The sequence below is a fragment of the Oreochromis niloticus genome, linkage group LG5, assembly GCF_001858045.2.
Source record: "Oreochromis niloticus isolate F11D_XX linkage group LG5, O_niloticus_UMD_NMBU, whole genome shotgun sequence".
Classification (NCBI taxonomy): domain Eukaryota; kingdom Metazoa; phylum Chordata; class Actinopteri; order Cichliformes; family Cichlidae; genus Oreochromis; species Oreochromis niloticus.
In genome coordinates this window covers 25,564,500-25,587,537 of record NC_031970.2, presented here as the reverse complement: position 1 = coordinate 25,587,537, position 23,038 = coordinate 25,564,500, and the positions used below count along the sequence as shown (strand labels likewise).

General features: G+C 40.8%; 2 protein-coding genes across 9 annotated transcripts in view; one reads left to right on the top strand and one right to left on the bottom strand.

Annotated features, from left to right (window-relative positions):
- Positions 1-12,664, bottom strand: part of ppfia4 (PTPRF interacting protein alpha 4) — a 65,855-nt gene extending 53,191 nt beyond the window's left edge. For 5 of the 7 annotated variants that reach the window (XR_001224007.3, XM_013269176.3, XM_019358783.2 and 2 more), the window contains exons 1-2: positions 12,138-12,664; positions 11,705-12,005 (exon numbers count right to left, since the gene is read on the bottom strand). Coding sequence is in view for 6 of the 7 variants with exons in the window: in XM_013269176.3 (XP_013124630.1) it covers positions 11,705-11,962 (258 nt within the window). In the remaining variant the exon portion in view is untranslated. The remainder of the gene's footprint in view (positions 1-11,704; positions 12,006-12,137) is intronic. The other 2 variants (XM_013269177.3, XM_013269178.3) reach the window with 2 other exon arrangements.
- Positions 12,665-15,954: 3,290 nt separating this feature from the next.
- tmem183a (transmembrane protein 183A) lies at positions 15,955-22,400 on the top strand. Of its 2 annotated transcripts, none has more exons than XM_005469349.4 (8): positions 15,955-16,177; positions 16,447-16,536; positions 16,612-16,782; positions 17,984-18,143; positions 18,516-18,696; positions 19,330-19,410; positions 20,150-20,302; positions 21,092-22,400. In XM_005469349.4, the coding sequence occupies exons 1-8, from the start codon at positions 16,114-16,116 to the stop codon at positions 21,275-21,277; spliced, it is 1,086 nt and encodes a 361-aa protein (XP_005469406.1). In that variant the 5' UTR covers positions 15,955-16,113; the 3' UTR covers positions 21,278-22,400. The 2 variants fall into 2 exon arrangements, with proteins under 2 accessions (XP_005469406.1, XP_003441420.1); XM_003441372.5 differs by having other exon boundaries at positions 20,147-20,302.
- Positions 22,401-23,038: the final 638 nt, after the last annotated feature.

The window sequence follows — 23,038 nt, the reverse complement described above, 5'->3', positions numbered from 1 at the left end:
AGCACTGAACCCTGTGGAACACCATAATTGACCTTAGTGGGTGAAGAGGACTCTCCATTTACATGTACAAATTGGAGTCTATTAGATAGATATGATACAAACCATTGCAGTACAGTACCTGTAACACCTACAGCATGCTCTAATTGCTCTAATAGGATATTATGGTGTCGGGAGTGCTGGAATGTTATGCTGCTATTATTTGCTGCTATTTTTATAATCATCATTACCATTTCATTATTAATAGTGATGTTGCATGCAGATGCATTCAGATGTTCAAACATATTGGTATTATATTAGTCTTTATTACAGGTCCAAGAAGAACCACTTTAAACTGTTGAGTTGAATTTATAATCTTAAATGTTTATATGCAGACTGCATGGTGAAAGAAAAGGCCCCCACGTAGAGTAACTCTGTGCTAAAATGAGACAGGAAACACTTCTGCAAGGCATGCTTCTGCAGAAGTGAAACTGAAAGCCGAGTCTGAGTGCAGGAATTTTGAGCAGGTTATTTTATTATGCATTTATCTTTGATTAAGCTTTGGTTATGCTTTAAGTAGTTGTATTAGATTGTAACATTTGTTTTATACATTTTACATATAAGTCAAGATCGGCACACACAGGATGGCCTTAGCCTGGTTGCTTAAGCTGAGGTCAATTAAAGTGCAGTGTGAGGATCACACATATACAGACATATACACATACACACACATAGTTTCAGTACATGCTGGCCTTCTGTCTAGTGGAAAGGTTACAAGGTCTAGCTGGGGAGCTGAGAGGTGAAACAAAGGGCAGCAGAAGCTGACACACATACACATACATATTAGATAGACTCATTTATATAGGTAAGAGTTTAATCATGTTTTGCTTGCGACTGCAAAGTTGGGGTGCGTACGTGTTAGTCTGTTCCAGGAAGTACACCAGATGTCCCAGAGATAAGCGACAGCGAAGACGAGCTGAGGGGAAGCACCGAGCCGAAGACAATGTTCTTTTTTAAAACTATGTTAAAAGTTGTTGAGAGAACATTTGTGGTTTTGGATTGACGTATGCTGTATTGTGTCTGAGAGGGGGGGGGAGCAGTATCACCCCCAACCCTATAAAACCTTTGTCTGACTATTGTAAGGTAGTTCAATACTGAAATCTGCACAGTGTTGGACTCATACATGTGTAATTCATTAAAATGTCGTCTAATTGCACCAGCCCGGATCTGTGGTTATTTTGGATTCCACCTCAATATTTGAACCTTAACATTTGGGGGCATCGTCCAGTGAGAGGGGGAATTTTGGTGTAGACGGAGAGATCCGGGGTCCGTGGTGATTAGACGGGCAGATACGAGTCAGTGGTCTGAAGTGAGAGACAAGCCGGCTTATACAAAGGTAAGGCACATACCTGTTGAATTTTCCAAACTGTGCCAAATTGAATATGACAAATTAAAGTCTACTCACTGAAATTACTGGTGAATGTCTGTTTTGATTTTGGTGAAAATCTCATGAGAATTGAAATTGAAATAAGGATAATGAAAGTGATAAAGTACAGTACTGAGAGAATTAAAAGTGGTTGGAGCCACTGAGATAATTAAAACGGTTGGAGCCGTTGAGACAATTAAAGCAGTTGGAGCTGCTAATTTAGTGTGGTAGGGAATTTGGCCATTTTGTGGGTTGGAGCCCCATTGGTTATTCAACCCTTAAGAAGTTTCTCGGAGGTGACGCTCCCTGCTGGATAGAGAAATTTATCCTTCACCTAGCCGCGACTAGGGATAGTTTCGGGCAACATCCGAGGAGAACTGGGGAATCTCCAAAACTGTTGAGGGTTGTCCTTAATCTTAATCCTGGTTCGGATGTAGATTGTTGGTTCAAATTACTCTAAATCTTTGTAGAACGACAGTGGCGTCTGTTAAGAAGCGCATTTTCTTGGAGGTAACGCTCCCTCCTGGATAAAGACGTTTATCCTTGACCTAGCGGCGACTAATGGGTTAGTACGGTACGACAAACCGGGAAGGACTGGGGAATCTTCAAAATTGCTAGGGGTTCAAGTCCCCTATTCTTGCGCTTTTTTGGCTACCTGTAAATTAAGTTAGGGCTAGAAATGTGGACAGAACGGTTGGAGCTGGTCCGGTGAATTGGTCGCAAAAAGTCTGGGACTTATCGGTTGGAGCCGTTATGTTAAATTTATCGAAATTTGTAGGAGCTAAGAGGCCTAAAATCTGTGCAGTTGTAATTAAAAGACGTCTGTGTAATATAAAATATGAGATCTTTGTGGGAGATCACTCTCTGTGTCAGCAGTGCACAGCCGGATGTGCACTGATGGTGTACATCCGAATGTAAATGAGCAGCGGTGACGCGCAGAGAGGGTGGTTTCGGTTTAGAGTATTGAGCTTTATAACTATTGTTTGCCAATATTGCTAAATGCCTGTAATTAAGAGGCTGGTTTTGCGTATTACGAGAGTATAAATAGAGTTTGAATTCATTACTGTGGATGTATAGTCATTGACTGAGCTTTGACATATATCTATAGATTGAGTGTATTGTACAGTACCTAAGACCACTATATATTTTCTTGTAGTAACCTCTCTTGAGTAATAACAGTATCGAACGCTGCACTAAGGTCTAGCAGGACAAGCACAGAGATGAGTCCACTGTCAGAGGCCATAAGAAGATCATTTGTAACCTTCACTAAAGCTGTTTCTGTGCTGTGATGAGCTCTGAAACCTGACTGAAACTCTTCAAATAAGCCATTCCTCTGCAGATGATCTGTTAGCTGTTTGACAACCACTCTTTCAAGGATTTTTGATATGAAAGGAAGGTTGGAGATTGGCCTATAATTAGCTAAGACAGCTGGGTCTAGAGATGGCTTTTTAAGTAAAGGTTTAACTACAGCCACCTTGAAGGCCTGTGGTACATAGCCGATTATTAGAGATAGGTTGATCATATTTAAGATTGAAGCATTAATTAATGGCAGGACTTCTTTGAGCAGTTTTGTAGGAATGGGGTCTAAAAGACACGTTGATGGTTTGGAGGAAGTAATTATTGAAGTTAACTCAGAAAGATCAATTGGAGAAAAAGAGTCTAACTTAACATCAATGATACTAAAAGTAGCTGTAGATAATATTACATCTGTGGGATGATTATTGGTAATTTTTTCTCTAATGATAAGAATTTTATTTGTGAAGAAGTTCATGAAGTCATTACTAGTTAGCGTTAAAGGGATTGTTGGCTCAGTAGAGCTCTGACTTTTTGTCAGCCTGGCTACAGTGCTGAAGAGAAACCTGGGGTTGTTCTTATTTTCTTCAATCAGTGACGAATAGTAAGATGTTCTGGCTTTGCGGAGGGCTTTCTTATAAAGTAGCAAACTATTTCTCCAGGCTAAATGATGATCCTCTAAATTTGTGACACGCCATTTCCTCTCCAGCTTACGAGTTATCTGCTTTAGGCTACGTGTTTGAGAATTATACCACGGAGTCAGGTACTTCGGATTTGAGACCTTAGTTTTCACCGGAGCTACAGTATCCAGAGTCGTACGTAGTGAGGAGGTAAAATTATTAACAAGATAATCGACCTCTGTTGGAGTAGCGTTCAGATAGCTGCTCTGCTCTATGTTGGTACAGGGCATTGAAGATGATAACAGTGGGTGGATTATATTCTTAAACTTAGTTACAGCGTTTTCAGAAAGACATCTTCTGTGATAAAGTCTACTCTCCACTGCTGTGTAATCAATTATTGTAAATGTTATCAGGAAATGATCAGACAGCAGAGGGTTTTCAGGAAACACTGTTAAATGTTCAGTTTCTATGCCATATGTTAAAACAAGATCTAGAGTGTGATTAAAGTGGTGGGTGGGTTCTTTTACATTTTGAGAGAAGCCAATTGAGTCTAATAACAGATTAAATGCCATGTTGAGGCTGTCATTTTAGCATCTACATGGATGTTAAAATCACCCACAATAATTATTTTATCTGAGCTGAGCACTAAATCAGATAAAAAGTCTGAGAAATCAGAGAGAAACTCTGTGTAAGGCCCAGGTGGACGATAGATGATAACAAGTAAGACTGGTTTCTGAGTTTTACAGCTGGGGTGGACGAGGCTAAGCATCAGGCTTTCAAATGAAAGTCTGTCTTGGTCTTTCGTTAATTAATAGGCTGGTGTGAAAAATTGCTGCCACACCGCCCCCTCGGCCTGTGCTTCGAGGTTTCTGGTAGTTCGAATGACTCGGGGGTCTTGATTCATTTAAACTAACATAATCATCCGGCTGCAACCAGGTTTATGTAAGGCAGAGTAAATCGATTTGTTGATCAATTATTAAGTCATGTACTAACAGAGACTTGGAGGAGAGAGACCTAATATTTAATAATCCACATTTCACTGTTTTACTCTTTGGTTCAGATGTGGATACTGTATTGTTCTTTCTTTGTGATTTTTTATGTTTAAGTTGTTTATTGCTGGTTTTTAGTTTGTCTTTTGTCTGTTTGGGAGCTGACACAGTCTCAATGGAGATGGGTTTTTGGGGGGGTAACAGGAGGAGAGAAGCTGCAGAGAGGCGTGTAAGACTGCAACTCTGCTTCCTGGTCCCAACTCTGGATAGTCATATTTTGGGGGGTTTAATAAATTTGTCCATATTTCTAGAAATGAGAGCTGCTCCATCCAAAGTGGGATGGATGCCGTCTCTCCTAACAAGATCAGGTTTCCTCCAGAAGGTTTGCCAATTATCTATGAAGCCCACATCGTTTCTGGGACACCACTCAGACAGCCAGCAATTTAAGGAGAACATGCGGCTAAACATGTCACTCCTGGTCTGACTGGGGAGGGGACCAGAGAAACCTTCATACCTTCTCTCTCAAAATCTCCCTCACTCTCTTATTTGTTCCTCTTTCAGGGTTTCTTGGCAAATTTCAGCTGCTCACTTCATGCTCCACTTTCCCCTACATCAACCCAAATTCCTCTATTTGGTGCTTACATAACACATAGCATAGGATTTGGGCTTCGATAGCACACCAATCAGATGCAATAATTTTTCATCGGACTTTGGCCTATCCTCCTCAATATTCTCCTATCGTGGCACACAAAGCCGCCTAGGCCATCCATGCATAAGCAACACTATCCGTAGGCATATTCGTTCACACGTACCGATGCACAGACTCAAGTCGACATGCAGACTGTGCATGCTGACATTTAAGGAAATACAGACGGTGTGTGCATCATTGTTTGTCTGTGGGTGGTGCAGATCAGAATGGCTAAAATAAATGATTATTCTTGCCACTGATTCATCTTTGGGTCGTTTTCTCTATTAATAAGCAGATTGGTTAGTGTGTAAAACATCTAAGATGTCACTCTCAATAGAACTCGGGGTACTGTCTTCAGATGTATTGTTTAATTTTTCCAACACTCCATGGATGAAACAAAACCATCACATTTTTTTCCTGCAAAATTACTTATTAAACCAATAAATGATCAAAACAGTTGACCTTTTTTATTTGGATTAACTCATCGATTAATTGGTCTATAAATATGAAGTTGGGTGCTTATGCCTTGCTGAAAGGTTGCTTGTCTTGTGATAAGGTCAGGCCATCTCCAAATACTGTGCAAGGACACCTCAGAGCACTCCTTGTTTCTTATGTGATCTAATGTATATTAACTCTGACACTCCTTCCCACTCACACCTACAAGTAAAACACTAGTACAGTAAAAGTGGCTGAGTACCAAGCCTGTGAGGCTTAGTTCTGCTGGCCTTGGTTCAAGTAGTGTGGAATAACTCTGTGTTAGCCAGCACAACACTTACCCCAGGACTAAGGATATATGTTTATTCGCTGCAACACAGACATTAATTAAAGCTGATTAGCTTCTTTCTCCTTTCTTTTGCCCACATTGATACAGAAATAGTGGAAAAATCATTTTCCAGGCTGTTGTTTTCAAAAAGTTAATAAACTCTATTTCTAGGAAATATTAGAATTAAGCTATCTTAAAGCTTAAAGTGATTTATATGCTGGTGATTTATATGCAGCACCAGCGAGCTATAATAGAAACAAATAAAATGCAGGGACTGTTTTTCCCTTTTGTGTCTCTACTCTTTGTTGCGCTCATTTTTTAAATCATTATTATTTTATGGAGCCAATTTTTTTTTTTTCAAATATATATTTCTAAGTGTTTCTGCTTCTTTGTACATTCCCTCACATACCAAGAATTTGCTAACATCTGTGAGTCCTTATATTGAGGTGATGATTGTTATTCTCTCACTGATCCATTTAGAAACAGTCACATAAAAGTGTTCAGAAATGCACAGGAGTAACTGATGGTACTGAGCAGGCCAATCACAGTGCTCAGTGCTCAGAAATGAATGAACACTCTGTGGGGTCACTGCTTAAACATTATAAATTAAACTGTTGTGTGACAACAAAAGCAAGATGTTAGCTGATGTTGCGTTTCTGACGTTTCTTCGTACAAAAATATTCAGAGGAGTCCTGTTCTACATAGAACATATTATTTGACACATATACAGTTTAAATTTATCTGAATGCAGACAGATTTAAGAAGAGTACAAATTTAAGAAAGCATTCAGAGGCTGCTTCGAGTACTTGGCAGTTTTCAGGGCAACAGTTCCTCTAGAGTTTGGTCAAACTAAATAACCAGGTAAAAATGGCCAAGATCAGGGAGGTAAAAACCCCCAACAAACATCGCCAATCTTCAGTGATCTGCAGTGTTATAAGAAGCTGAGAGGTGGACTACCATCTTATCAGTACTCTGTCTGTCAGGCTTTTAGAAGACCACTGTTGGGTAAAAGATATACAACAACCTGTTTGGAGATGGAAAATATCAGGCACTGCAGGTCACCTGGTTAATACCATTGCCACGATCAAGCATGGGAGTGGTAGGATTATTCTGTGGGGGTGTTTTTAGCTGCAGGGACAAGGAGGCCAGTCAGAGCTGGCTGGAGTATAAATACAGCCAAACACAGAGAGGACCTTGAGACTTAGAGGAAATATACTTGGAGTGCATGAGACCGGGGTAAAGGTTCATCTTTCAGCATAACAATGACAGGAAGCATACTGTGAATGTCCCGGAGTAGCCTAGAAAAGCCGAGGTTGTCTCAACAGAACATCTGTAGAGACATCTAAAGAACCTTCATGTGTAGGTTTCCACACACAAAAAAAATACATGAAAAATTAAGAGTTTCAATACTATTAGAATGGGAGCTTTACATTTTGAGTTTGATAAATTAAAAAAGAAATCTAAAAGCATGCATTCACTTTGTCAAGGGTTATTGGGGGTAGATATGGAATGTGTCCTTTTCACACAAAAACTTAATTTTCAAAATTAAAACATGTAAAAAGTGAAAGACCCTGAACACTTTGTGAGGTGGCTGTATGTTGCCATACAGAAGCAGCGTGGTTTGAAAAGCACACCACTGCCTCATCTCCCCTCTGATAATAGACAGTGTTGAGCTATGGACAAAGGTCATTTGCAGGAGTAGGAGGAGACAAAAACTGTCTGAGGGAGCAGTTAATGGACTAGCAGGTTATTGTGGAGTCAGATCAGCAGAGAAGATGTGAAAGAGAGAAGGAAACGGGCCAAGAGAAAGAACCAAAAACTAAAGCCAGATAGGTGCAGTGAAAAAATAAGATGCACCAAAGTCAGCTGTTTTCAAAACTAGCCTTCGGAGAAGACACACCAACCCCGAAACAGTAATACCTGAAGCAAGGCAAGGTTGGAGACATATGCAAAAAAGTCAGATTGCATATGGTTTTTCATGGAGGCACAAAGCTATGTGTGTTTATGAGTCTGAACAAGAGTAAGGCAGCAATCACTGCTGTGAGAAGTCAAAGAAAAGGTCATTAATGTGTGTGAGCTCAAGTAAACAACAAAAATACTTGTGTATATGCGTGCACGGAGGAGCATATTGGTGGGGACGGGGAGGGTGGAAATAGAGACCGTTGTTTTGGAAGGGCAATGAGATCCGTGTCTGTGTCCGTGTCTGTCTGTGTGTGTGTGTGTGTGTGTGTTTGTGTCCCTTCATCTCTGTGTACTTGTATGCTGGCAAAAATAGACAGTGTTGTGTCTGACTGAAACAGGTGTCCAAACATCACAACACACACTCTCACAAACACACAGACTATGAAACTCACGTGCCCGAATAAAGAGACACTCCGCTCTTTATTCATCAAAAAGTTTTCAAAATGATGTCGACCAGTTACATTTTAGAAACAATGATTAATCATGAAATAATCATTTGATTCTTTGAACTTCATAAACTTGTGGATCTCTCCAAAAAGCTGGATTGTGCTTCTCAAGCACCTAATGCTTTGAGCTCTGCAGGGTTGACATTTGGTGACTGAACACCAGTTTCTTTACTCTGTAAATAGTTCTTGCATGTTTGGACCTGCACGTTGGGTCAGTGTCCTGTTGTATAAGGAAAATGGTTCCAATGGAGCCCCTATACACAGGGTATGGCATAGACCGATAGTGTTCCTTGTTGTAGATCACTTTCATTCTGAACCAGTTTTCCACCTTCTAAACTAAACTGTCAAATGTCTTCACCAAGCTTGGAAGATGGTATCAATCAATACTCCAAGCATCTTTTAATTTTTATGCCTTGTTTCACAAATCTTTCTGAAACAGCCCAGATAGTTCTGTAGGCTTTTTTCCCCCCAATCTTCTACTGAAAAAGAAAAGTCTGTTCTCTTAGCTTCTCCTTTCACTGGCCAGTCTAAGTTTTGTCTTTGTCTTTGCAACTCTGCTCAGACAGAACAACATAAACAGTTGTTCTCTGTACAGCTGATAATGAGAGTAGCATTTCGTGGTTACCATTTAGATATGAAGCACCTGTCTCCCAGATTTGAGACTTTTAACATGATAAATCTTGTACAAGGCAAGAGCGATGGCTACTGAAACTGGGTCTCTGCTTGCCTCTATTGGTATTCTATTAGAAATCCATTAAACAATTTTTTAATAAAATCAAATGTGCTTTTCCATCACAAAGAAGGAGATTTCCAAGTGACCTGCAACTTTTGAGTGATGGAGGATTCACTGGATGTGTAACTCTCAACCAATATATATACATACACATATGTATAATCTTCCTTTATGTGTCAGAAAAGTGAAACACTATTGTAAGCTAATTCTTTAACTGTTTATTGATATTTATATATTTATATATAAATTTGTATGAACAAATTTATCACTCACTATCTACCCTCTACATTACACACACATATGCACACATGCCTGCTTTTTCCTCTAAAGGTCGGAACTGTTTTCTTCACTCAGTAAAGTAACAGTGTGTGTGTGTGTGTGTGTGTGTGTGTGTGTGTGTGTGTATAAAATGAGCGTTTGTGTGCATGAAAGCATGCTTGTGTGTTTAAAACCTAATTTGTCTATGGGCAAACCCATCTCTGAGGGCTGTATTAGAGGCATTATGCACTGTAATGGGCTGACATGTTAATCTGAAACTCTATTCTCTGTAGCTAATGAACATATCCATCCTAGTCTGTGTGTGTGTCTGTGTGACTGTGCATGTGTGGCAAAATGGCAACGTCCCACTTTTATGATGCTAGCGAGGCAAACACAAATGCCAAGGTGATGGAGGTTTGTGTCTTTTGAACAATGACAACGCTGAAGAGCGCTGAATTTTGAATTGCTCCAACAGTGCGTTTTTACATGTGTGTATGTTTGAGTGTGCATCTTTGGAGGAGAGACATAGATCTGACAGATTTGGGTCAAACCAGTCCCGTGGAGTCAGGAAACCTACAGAAGACATAACAAAACACTACACACAAATGCACATGCCTAGTAGGTTAAGATAACAAATGTTTTTTAGGCAAAAGGACAAAAAGAGTGCTCAGATTTGGGAAAAAAGACTGTATTGCCATGCCAATGCATATACATCAGAGGAGTAAACGCACACATACAGAGAAAACCTGACACACATGTTGGCACTCATAACTAGAGGGCTACACAGCAGAGGCGGCCAGTGCAAATGCAAAACTGTCACATTGTAATGTCGTTGAGGGCATAAACACACCAGCTTTGGTCATTTTGAGAGCAGCAGCAAATCAGCCTAATTACCACCAACACATATAGGAAAGTGGGGTCAGGATCATTGCCAACTGCTACAACATTGCTCTTATGCACAGTATTCATCACACCCAAACCTGAGATTTCAGAAGCCATATGTTATTTTTTTTCCTCACACGTCCCCCTCATCATTGCAATGCACTCTGCAATTTCCAATAATGCATCGAGGCCAGACAATCCTCATTCCTCAGCTGTGCAGAACAAAACTGAGTCAAAATCAATTGCAACTGAGACTTTTTTTTTTTTTGGTTTCTCCGTCTCACTGCCTGCACTGTCCATTGCATCATCTCTCCATTCTGTGGATGCTGTGGAAATGACCACAGGTGTGTTTGCCATGTGTGCATGCACAAGTTGAGCGTGGTGCTTTGAGAGAGAAAGCGAGAGGCAGCTTATGCATGTGCTCGCCAGCCATAATGTCTGCATAATGTCCCCGAGGTCTCTGACTGTATAACTAATACTTGTATTATTGCTAGAATAAAACATTACGCTGAACCCAGCAGGATTAGAAAACAAGCATGACAGCCTCTACCCACTCTCTCCCTCACTGACACACACACACAAACACACATATATGCATGCATGTGTAGAAGCAAGCAGCCCAGGGCCATGTACACTAGCAAGCAGCCATGTTTCTTTCACAAGAGGCTGCAGCGAGCTTGTCATCGTCAGCATGATTCTCTCTCTCGCTCTCTCTGTCTGATACACACACATGCACACCGTACTGTGACATCATGCCACGCATTTAGACCGGGGGGGGGTCAGAGGCTAACATAGCTTTATGTGCTGAGGCTTCGTTGTCGTCATGCTCTGTGACTTTAACAGCCCTTATTCAGCTCTCCTTTCTCTTAAAGACACACATAAGGGCGACAGATGTCAAAGATAGCCCACAATACAATCAAGTCCTTTCGCTCCAATTGCCACTGACAGGCCGGTCACCACATGCAGAGGTGTTTCCACTCAGTTAATTACTGTTAGGCTCTGCCCTCCCTTCTCACAGGGAGGGCTCTCAACGCCAGGCTCAGACCTCTACACGCAGAGTCAAGAATCTCTTAGTGAGTCAAAATCTTCCATTTATTTTTGACCCACCTTTCAACCCACTACATTACCTTTCTGCCTACTAGACATTTAGATCTTCCTTTCTGGCATGCTGCCACTTATGAGCTTTTGATGTGATATGGGCCTGCATATCCCCATCATCTTCACAGATATCCCAAGACGTGAAGGAGTGTTAGATGGGATCCCCAGAAGATATAGTCTATAAATATTAAATTACATTTTAACAGGGGTGCTATCCCAGGGTCTCAAATTCTGGCATCAGAGCAAGATCTACCTTGCTCACTGAGCTATTACCACCAGACCTATGCCATTCATTCATTCACATTTTTATTTAAATCAGCACAACTCTTGATCGTAAGCCGCTATGTTTTTTGTGCCAAAGACTTTTGGGGCCCAGCATAGCTGACTTTGATTGGCTAGTGATCCCCATGACCAACCTATAACCTCTCATCACATAACTCGGCAAATCATAGCAACAAACCGAACAGGAAGGATGCTTCTCCCTCTTGGAAACCCCCCTCCCCCCAAGGCCATCTAATCCCACACCCAAACCTGACTCTCCCCCTCCTTCAAAGGCCGGCTGCTCCTCACCTGAGGCAGCGCGGCGTTGATCTGCCGCTGGAGCACGTCCCTCTCGTGCAGCGCCCCCTGCAGCTTGGTTTGAGACTGAATGAGGGTCTCTTGAGTCTCCCTGAGGGACTCCAGCAGCTTGTCCCTCTCGTCCAGCATGTTGACCATGAGTTGTTCGAAGTTGGCCTCCTGGTCCGAGCCGTTCGGGACCCCGCCGGTGCCTCTCGGAGGACCAGCCGAGTCTCCTTCGCTGATGGTCGGCATCACCTCACACATCATCTTTCCTGCTCTGTGGTCTGGGCAACGCTATAGGACAGTGTCGCTGTCGGGATTAAGAAGGAATATGTGTATGCGTGGGGGTTATAACCCTCATAAACAGACTTACAGTAACTGATAAATAGGGCCCATTAACGCCCCGTAGCAACGCACATTCCAGGCAATCGCAGTTACGCACCTTACTCCCAGCACGCTGGAGCTCTATTTCTCATGCATCAAACGTGCGATCTTACGCTTTATATCGCCATACCTAATCAGAGTGACTGAAACGGTGAGACGACCGCTGACGTTTCATCCATATTAACCGGCGTTTTTTCACCCCGTGAGCCGATCCGCCCTGCCCGGCGCGCCATGCACTCACATGTACAAATCCCGGCGTGATGTGATTGACAGCTCAGCTCAGAGATAGACGGGTACGTTTGGAGGGGTGGTGCCCGCAAGCGCGACGGAGATCATAGTAGGTACACTGACAGGGAAATTAAAAAAAGCAGCAGTAAATATCGGGGAGGAGATCGGCGTCCTTATTCCCGTGGATAGTGAGAGCGACTCTTATCTGCATCCGCCTTCTCCGCTTCCATCTCTTCACACCGCCGCCGAACCGATGTTCACTCCTCCTCCCAGTCCCTCTGTCACAGAAACACACACACTCGCTGGCGCGCGCCCCCACAAACCCACGCGCACGCATACACACACTGCAGTTGTCACCACCAGGCTATAGAGCTTTTGGGAATACTGGGACCCTATAAACGTCTGCGCCATGTGTGCATAATACAGGAGTGAAGTGATCATTTATGTCCCCTCGAATCAACATTCTACATTTAGACTACACAATACTGCAAGATATGGCTCAGAATTCAACCTTAATTGCTGAAGTGTAATTAACTTCTCACATCAGCACCACTAAGCACATTGCTGACCTGACAGCTCCTGGGACTCGATGCCCATTCTAGTGGCATCAATTCAACCAAGCTGAACACAGTGTATCTAGTGTGGAGCGCACCCTGGAGGACTTGAAATGAACCCGAAGATTGCAAGCGTTAGGCAAATTGGAGATGTAAACTTGAAAAAGAAATCACTGCGGGTATAGCATTTTAGCCAGTCTGTCATTTTTGATGTGCAATGTGCAACCATTGACCTATGTCAGCTGCACACTGTGTCAGGCATCAAGAGACTTTTAATGTTTATTTCTCACGACTTTTTATGAGTCATTGTGGGTTTGATGTATTGCTTTTAGATTTCTTTTAGAAATAAGCACCAATTTCAAAAATATAACCAATTTCAAAAATATAAAAAAAAAACACTCATCTTGATCTGTGTTCAAGTCGCAGTGGCAATGCTATTATAAATATCTTTAAAAACAGAAACTATATACAGTATTTCCAGGTTCTCCAGTGCAGCTCTCCATAACAGTCCCAGTTTCTCAGGTTCTGCGGTGCAGCCCTCCACAGCAATCCCAATTTCAGTTGTGCAGCCCTCCACTATAGTCCCAGTTTCTGCAGTGCAGCTCTTCACAACAGTCCCAGTTTCTCGGGTGGGCCTTTGGGAAAATGAATTGTTGATTTAGATTGCTGTTTGAAGGCATTCTGTGTGTTGCAGTTTTGTGATTCTTACTTTTAGTGGTTCTCCGTGGTTCTCTCAAAACTTAAAAGAATATGTAGCAACATTTTCTCACGTAACACACTAGAGCTCTCCCACATAACTAAGCCACTGCATTTTGGAAAATCAACTGTAATGGCTGTTATCGTTTGAAAAAACAAACAAACTGTGAAACATGATGAAAAAGCAATTTATATAAAAGTGATGAGCAAAGAGAAGACAGTTATGACTGATCAGGTTTGTAATAATATGTGCAGATGGGCCTTTGCAGCCAGTAAAGACAAAACTGGATGTCACTGAGATATCACATGTGAGAATGTATAAATTCTTCCTGAAAGACAGAGAAAAATTAATTGAAGCTGGAGATTTTTGAATGAGATGTGTGACAACATCTGAATGATATGTCACAGCTCATGCCAACCAGATGTAATTTTAATAACCCCACAACCACTACTTCATCATGTTTAGCTTTCATAGCCATGAAAAGGTTGCTAATATAATTTCAGGCACGCTCTATATGTGTTAATGTAGGGTTGCTAAATATTAATTTTCAGTCCAAATAATATCACAACTGCAACTGTCCAAGCGTTTGAGTTTTTAGAAGCAGTGTTGGTTATTTAACACCACCACCTAGTGGTAGAACAGATTGTCTGCAGAAGTGCTTCAAACCAACATTTATAATGCTGACATTGGTGCATTCTTTTCAACAGAAGCATGTTTAGTTTAAGTGAATGAAACTTTTTTTGAATTCGATCTTTATTCCTCTTTCACAGAAAATTCAGCATGCTGCCTTGAGTGGCTGGCAATTTAAACTCCATGGCCAAAAGTTACTTTTTATTTTTTTATTATGTATGTTAAAAGTATTTTAAAGGTAATGATTTTTTTTGTATTTATACAGTCTTTGTTTTAGTTCTAAATTGTTTTTTGAATGGTAGGTTATAATTATAATCATTATTGTTGTTATTATTAATATTACTGTTAATAATAATAATAGTAATAATAAGAAGAAGACGAAGAAGAAGAAGAAGAAGAAAAGAAGAATTTATTGATCAGTTAGTTAATTCTTTTCCTTACATTTCTCACTATCTACAAACATGTTATTTGGGGTGGTCATTTCAAATACTATTGTGTATTTACTGGGAACTATTTAACTCACGCTCAAAGATCACCCATCCCACTCAACTCCCAAATGACAAGGCGTACTTGTGGTGCACCAGTGTCATGGCAGAGTTTGCACTGGAGCTCATTTTGGTTTAGTTTTCTGAACCTTTTCTCAGCTGTAGTAGTCATCAGCTTCGCTTATTTCTCCTGTTTGTGCATTGCTCCACACAATTTAATTGTAAACAATATTATTATTTTAAGTTTAGTCCAAGTTTTGAGCAATATCACTGTACGGATAAGTGAGATTTTCCCAATCTTAATCATGAAGCAAGTGGTTGGCACTGTTGCTTTAAAGCAAGAAGGTTCTCAATGTGACATTCTTGGTTGTCTAGGCTTTTCTGTGTGAGATTTGCATGTTCTTTGTGTGCAGATGACAATCTGGTAATCAGGGTGCACTTTAGAATTGATTTTATTATTGCTGTTGTTATCCCAGTTGCTTTCTTGTTAAATAAAGATGCTGTGTTGCAAAAAAGAAATATCTTTTGAAATGAAGAGAGGTCGTAATGTGTTTGACAGCACTGCAGCTATGGATCTGAGACCTCTAAGGGGTTGATAACAGCTCTGACTGCAGCGAAGAAGTATATTATTTTATTCTTATCTCCTCTGACTCTGAGTCTAACGTCTGAGGAGATGAGAGAGATGCTTTGATGTTACTTAGTTGTTAAAGGGTAATTTGCAATGCCCAGATATTTGAGGACAACCTCTGCCTTTTGATCTCTAAAATGCAGGAGGACTTTCTGTGGAAAAAAAAAAATATTGTCACAGTTTAACAACAGTGCTGCCTGGGAAAGTTTTGGTATGCTCAGGTTGTTTGACACTATTACAAAATCACTAAATACAGTACAGAATTCATAATGAATTCTTTTCCCTCTCCATCTAATGGTAAGTCTGCGTGGCTCAGTGATGTCTTGGCAGCTTTAATGGTACATTAGCGGCAGAGTGACACAGTACCTCTTCTTTTATGACATCAGTGTGATAACGCTTCAGCCAGGCAGCACTCGCTGGAGAATCAAGCAATCAAAAACGTGAGTAATCTGTCTGGCATCCATATTTACATGCAGTCATCCTCAAAAAGTAAAAACATATATAATTCACCTTAAAGCTATTTTATAATAAAAAAGAAATTAACAGGTTTTAAGTGGCATACAAGCTGTGGTCCCGATAGATGACTGAAATCTTAACAATCGCCTACAGATGGCAGTAGTGTACGGAAAAGAGCGAAAACGGTACTCTCGCGTTATTTGCAACGTCACGTCAGTCCATGATGGCTGAAGATCCTGGCGGAACATTTTCCAATTTCTCTGTGATTTTTCTTTCTTTCTCTTTACCTCAGCTTGCCATAGAGACATGGCAGGACTCACAGCCACGTTAAGCGTCAACAGATCTTTGGTATCGTCATGCCCAAGAAAGGGAACCGAAAACGGCTGAAATTTAAGGCCGGGGACGTTTGTTCGGAATCAGGTAGGATATGATTAGCCAGAAAGCTAGCCCGCCTTCTGCTCCCTTCTCACATTCTGCTGAAGTTTCTGTCATGTTCCCCCAACTTCATAAAGCCAAAAGGCATTCTGCGGTTTTACAGGTGACCAATGCGATTTGCAGTGTTTGTGTTATTCTTTTAAGACGGCAAGTTCATTTGAAATCACGTGACAGGTCAGCAGGGTGCGCTGGTAAGCTTCAAAACTGTGACACTGTGAAAAGTTCAGCTAATGATCTGCTGTTGTCTTCCTTAGTCACTGTAGCTGATTATGCTGATGCCGACCCAGCCGTTGTGAAGTCGGGGAGGGTGAAAAAAGCTGTTGTAAATGCGATTGAAAAAGAAGGTAAAGCTTTGATGACTGAAGTTATACTGTGGTTGATTCCTGTCCTGGTGCTTTACTTATAATCTTCTGTTTCAGTGAAATTACTCTGCGGCCTGGAAGCATCGCAGGGTGCTGTAGAGGAAGTCCTCTCCTCCGCAGTAAGCGTCAAAGCAGACGCTTTGGGCAGTAGCGACGAGCAGGACCCTGAAGAAGATGGAGAAAACGAAACTAAAGTGTCCCGCAAAAAGAAGAACAAGAGGAGAAAGGGTATCATTTCACTTTAGCATTAATGTTACACTATGACAGTTTACTAGTATTAAGAAAGAGTGAAATATCCATTCAATAAAGATAAAAAAAAAAAAACAAGTCTCACAACAGTCAACTCATTTTGGGGTAAGCTGTTGCTCATTCGTCTAGCAACTGGAAGGTCAGTGGTTTGATCCCTCCCACCTCTAAAGCTTATAGACGGATTCTTAGCAAGATGCTGAATCCTGACTTACTCTGGTGGATCCACTGGAGTTTGATGGGGTGTGAACATTAGGGTAAGGACGCACAGACAAAAGCACCTGTACACATGAATGTGTGTAAATGAGGTTTGTAGTGTGAAGCGCTTTAAGTGCTTAGATTGAGTAGAAAAGGACTATATACCAGTCCATTTACCATTACTGTTAATACAACAAGCAGTCTCAACAGCAGGTCGGGAACAGTTTTGCTCCACTTCAGAAAACACTGCAATCAATCAAAAGCACACTAATTGAACAAACACTCTCTGAATTCCATACCTGATTAGTTTCATTGCAGCCCATGACAAATGTACGCATTCATACAAAAGCCTGTGCAGTCTGGCTGACAGGGGAGTGACCTGAGTGAAGTCAACTTCTATTGTAATGGGGAGGCAAGCAAATGCAGCCAAACAGACATAAAAAAAAAGAAAGAAACTAGTCCTGCAGCAATGGATCACTGGTAATCTGCCTAGAAACAAATTCTCAATATTAAAACTTCATTAGAGAGACATTTCAAAGCATAGCACTACAGGATTAGTATTAAAATACCTGGTCAATCTATCCTCACTGACCAGCAGCTGCTTCCACTCTCAAAGGGGCCCAGGTTTAAAATATAGAAAACTAGATATGAAAAAAATTGCAAAAAAAAAAAAATACTTAAAACACTACAAAGCAATACAGTTATTCCTGCACACTAATATTCTGTGACACCAACAGGGAGAGAGGTGTGCACTTTCCTCACCCCACTGGTCTGATAGCAACTCACAAAACATCTGTTCCACCTATAATTGATTTTATATACACAACAAAGCTAAATAAGATGTGCGCCTTTTTTACTTGAATGCTAACGGCCACATTAAGTATATAAATCACAAAAATTTGTGGACCATTGTGCAATATACATTTCGAAGCTAGTACATTTAACTTGGTACTGATTGTGTTTTGTTTGTTTGTTTTCTTCACAGAAAACAGTGAGAGCAGTGATGGTGTAGATTATCCGGTGGACATTTGGTTGGTGCTCTCCTCCTATATTCGGCCTGAGGATGTGTGCAGATTTGCTCTAATCTGTAGGAATGCCTGGACGGTCACTTGCACTGCAGCTTTTTGGACCAGGCTCTACAGGAGGTGAGGTGGTTTTGTGATTACTTGCGTACTGGCACTGATAAAAATATTGACACAGAGTAGTCGAGTGTTTGTGATTTCCACTGTTGAAGGCACAGTATACGTTTATGATCTGCTGCTTACTGGATTCATGCATTTGAACGGTGCTATGTGATTCACTTACAGCAGTAGTTCATGTGGAGTACAAGGAAAATGTATAGTTTTCATGCTCCCACCTCTGAGATTTGTATATATTGCCAGCATAGGGGGAAATAAAACAGAGTAGCACATCGTTAATGTTGTGATAGAAGCGGTGAATGCAGTGAAAACAGTGTGATTAGTCCTAGTTAACATCACTTCACATCATTCCTCCTTTTCTGCTCTCTCTTTTTAAAGACACTACAGGATTGATGTTGAGCTGCCATTTCGCCTCCAGCCTGTCTCTGTTGAGAAGATGCGTTTCTTACGGGCTTGTGTGATTCGCTCCCTTTTCCATTTATATGAGCCGTTCACCTTGCGCGTGTCAAAGATTCCTCCACTGCCAGAATCCACACCCACTACCTTACTCAACTCCAAGGTAAAGCTCCTCAAAGACCTTTTTATTATAGTTGAGTTGGAGCTGTTTGATATACCTGCAGTCATATGCAAACAGATGGATCTATTTGCGTATGACTGATACTTGTGTGTGATCTCTGCTTTCTAGTTGGATAGAAAAAAAATTCTGTGTTTTCACGACTATTATCAACACTGATATGATTTTAGACTTGAGGATGCAAGTTAGTACTAGACCAGGGGTGGGCAATCTCAGTCCACGAGGGCCGGTGTCCCTGCAGGTTTTAGATCTCACCTTGGGTCAACACACCTGAATCACATGATTAGTTTGTTACCAAAGAACTTCAGGACATGTTGAGGAGCTAATTTAGCCATTTAAATCAGCTGTGTTGGTTCGAGGACACATCTAAAACCTGCAGGGACACCGGCCCTCGTGGACTGAGATTGCCCACCCCTGTACTAGACCAAACTTTCTTTTATGTGAAGGACTTTCAGTGTGGCTTTACTGAAAACTCTGATCTCAGTTTTTTCACATGAAAAATGCATATTTCTCAGTTTGCTTAACTTCCTTTCCAAGAAATAACTACGAACATCTGCAAAGGGGAGAACTCCCAGCTAGAATTTCATTGTGTAAATGTCTGCCTTTTTCCTTTTACAGTGTTTACTTTTCTGGGTCAAAAAGGTGTCGGGGACTCGGTCTGAAACGTTGTGGGAGTTCAACTTTAAATTTTTAAAGCAGGTAACATCATTTGCCATCATTTTATTTGGGGTGGGCATTTCTAATACTATAATGTATTCTCTGGGAGCTATTCGACTCATCCTCAAAGATCACCCACCCACCTCTACTCACAAATGACAAGGCGTACTTGTGGTGCACCAGCGTCATGGCAGAGTTTGCACTGGAGCTCATTTTGGTTTAGTTTTCTGAACCTTTTCTCAGCTGTAGTAGTCGTCAGCTTCGCTTATTTCTCCTGTTTGTGCATTGCTCCACACAATTTTCTTCTCCGTGCTGGAAACCCGTAGTTCTATTTTTGTAGTTTAATGCTGGTTGGCAAACGACTTCTAGGTGCATTATTGCCACCATCTGGCTGTAGAGGTGCATTACATTCTGTGAAGCACTGGAAGAAGTAATTTTAAGAGACGTAGACAATACAGAAACTTTTCTGTATGATTAAACTAATATTTTAATAATTGAAAATAAATCATAACCATCCTCTTATATCCCCACATATATGTAGGTATGTAGAGACTAAGATACAGCGGTTGAGTTTGATGATGTATCTTATTAGCCTCAGATAAAAGGAAAGTGCTTGAAAAAGCTGTTTCTCCATCCATTTAGGTTCACTGCTTAATGTAGACTGACTCATTCATCACTAGCAACATTTCTGACAAACACTCTGTTGACTCTGGCTTATTGTGAGTTCTGCTTTCATGTTTTCTGTTTTAAATGTCTCTCTCTGGTGTCTTTGTCTCAGCAGGGAAACAGTAGGAATGGTTGTGCCAAGTCCTTGCGTATGCCTAGACAGTACGAAGATGTTCACATGAATCCGGACTCTGACTGCTATGTGCTTCAGGTCACCACCCTCAACTTCATCTTCACCCCAGTAGTCATGGGCATGACGCTGAGCCTGGCAAGTAGCTCACGTTGTTTTGGGGGGTTTTTTGCCTGCTTTAATGTTCCTTTGAGTACTGGCATGTGTTATTCTGCAGCTGATCTTTACAAGGTAGCGGTGTCAAGTGCTGCCTATAAAGTTTTTAAATGTATATAAAAAGAGTTTTACTCTTTCTTTTTTTTTACTCAGTGAAAGCAGCTGTCTCATGGCATACACAACCAATCAGTAGGTTGTTGTGGTAACTCTTGTTTGAATTGATTGATGCTTAAAATAAATTTAATACTCCTCCCTAGTATATTATTTTAGACAATTGACATTAAATAGCATTAAGATTAAAGAACAAAGATCTGGATGAAGATCGCAACTATTAATTCAGCTGATGTGACTCATTAGTATGCTTTACCAGTTAATTATTTTTAAATGGCTGTGTTAAAGTGTTAAATGGCTTGAAATAAGTTGAAGTTAAAAAAGGAAATGTGATCAAAATGCAGTTCAGTGTCAGTGAAACTGCATCTGCAACTTTTGATCAATCACACAGGAAGGCTTCAGAGACCTCTTATGTACTGTTCTGTTGAGTTTTACTAAACACCAGCTTTAGTCTTAACGTCATTCATTGACATACTTGGAAATACAAAATTTTAACCCTATGTGTTGTTGATAATATAAGGCATTTTTACTTTTCTTTTTCCAAAAATCTTCTGTTAAATAAAGTGACTGTATATGTTTCCTCACCTGACAAAGGGTTCATTCTTCTTCTGAGCTACAGACTAGAAACTCATGGACTTTTCCTCTTGTTTTGCCTCCTAGTTCACAATAAATGTAAGCACAGACATGCGCCACCACCGCGTTCGGCTTGTGTTCCAGGACTCGCCACTCCAACGGGGGAAGAAAAGAGCGGATCAAGGTGGGACCCAGGTGGTGTTGGATCCTGTACACAGTGTGAAGCTCATGGACTGGTGGCATCCACAGTACCCCTCCTTAATCTACTCATGAGTCTCTCTTCTCAGCCCCTACTACAGCAGGCCATTGCATCAGGAACCTCATTATTATCTCGCTACACTCATAAAAGACGATACTCGATGATCTGTATATCATGTTCAGTGAAGGTTTTTTGCAAATACACATTTTGATTGTGATTGTTAGATGTTTAGTAAAAACCAACACTGAATTGAAGTGAGACAGTCTGGTCATAGACACATGGGAGAGGGGACCCTGTCGTATAATTGTTGCGATTTTTCACAGATTACATTGCTGCATGTTGAATATACATGTATAACACATTTTCTACTCTGGATAAAAAAATCAGAAAGATCATAAAGGGATTAAAAGGGTGGGAAAATTGTACTTTGTTAGATATTTGATTTTATAGACGCTTGAAAATTCTTAAAATACTTTGGCATGTTACTGCAACAACCTTTGGATTGATTTTAATTTGAAGCATCCTCACTTAGTATTATGTGAAAAAGATTGAATCAGCTCTGCACTGAAGGGGCCAAAGAGATGATTTACCTCAGACATCATCTGCTGATGCAGGCAGTGTTTTGTTTTCGCTTTTTCTTGGTTAATAAGATCTTGATTGCCTTGCTGACTCTGTGAGCTGTGTTCTGTACTGCCACCCTTGCAGTGTTTCTTTACTCTCAACTTTGAACGTGTTCAGTGTCTTCATGTGTGATGAATGTGTGTACAGTTTTACCAGTCACATGATGATGGTGGGGGGAGCAGACAGTTTGACTTTGGGAACAGTTTGTGAAAGCACAGGTGGAGTTATTGATGATGTAATTCTGCTATGTTTCTCAGTAAGCTATTACAGCATGCAAAAGAGTAAGACCTCCCCCAGGTGGAACATAATCATTCATCAACCTGTGCTTTCCTGCTGTGACAAATTAAAAAGTCTGTTTAACCTGAACTTATTTGCACATCTGTTGTGGGGTAAGAAGTCATTAGATTTAACCATATGCAGTTGCCATAATGTCTTTTTGGTGGCATTACCCAGTAGCAGAGGACGGCTAGTTTTTCTGGTTGGCAGCTGCTGATTGCTTTCGAGTCGGGGACTAGTTTTAACAAATGAAAGTTTCATTGATAAATCACTAGTGAAATAAAAACTGAAACTACCCTATCAGAGTTCTCTGGGTTGCCTTTGAAATGTTGAACAATATATTATTTTTATTTCCCTCCTATGGTCATAGTAGGTATAACCAAAGACTTTATAAGGGACCATTTTACCAGTATAAAACCAGTCACAGATGATCCACATAACTGAGATGAGAATTTTTGGCTCCAACGTGCACCGGATAATCCTCCTTCACATATATGTGTGAAGGTTTTCTCATGCTGCTTCTTTTTTGAGTTTGTTCTGTATTGAGAAATATGACACTGGGATCCATTCAAAGTAAATATACTGCTCAAAAAACAAAACAAATGTCAGATCTCAGTGGGGGGAAAAATGCGGATCTTTTTACTGATATTTGTGATATCTGGAAATGCGTCGGGAACAAAAAGATGCCACGTCGAGATTAAAATGATCAACCTACAGAGGGCTGAATTCAAAGTCTCCCTGAAAATCAAAGTGAATAAATGATGCAGCATGCAGTTCACTTTGTTTTATTGGATTTGGGTCAGGTGAGTGTGGGGGACAGTCGATGGTATTCTTTAAACCTCCAGGAACTTCCTGCATCGTGATACTTAATGGCAGTCAGGATAATGTTGCCTAGCCTGTAGAGGTCTGTGGGTCCTTCTATTGATACGCCTCCTCAG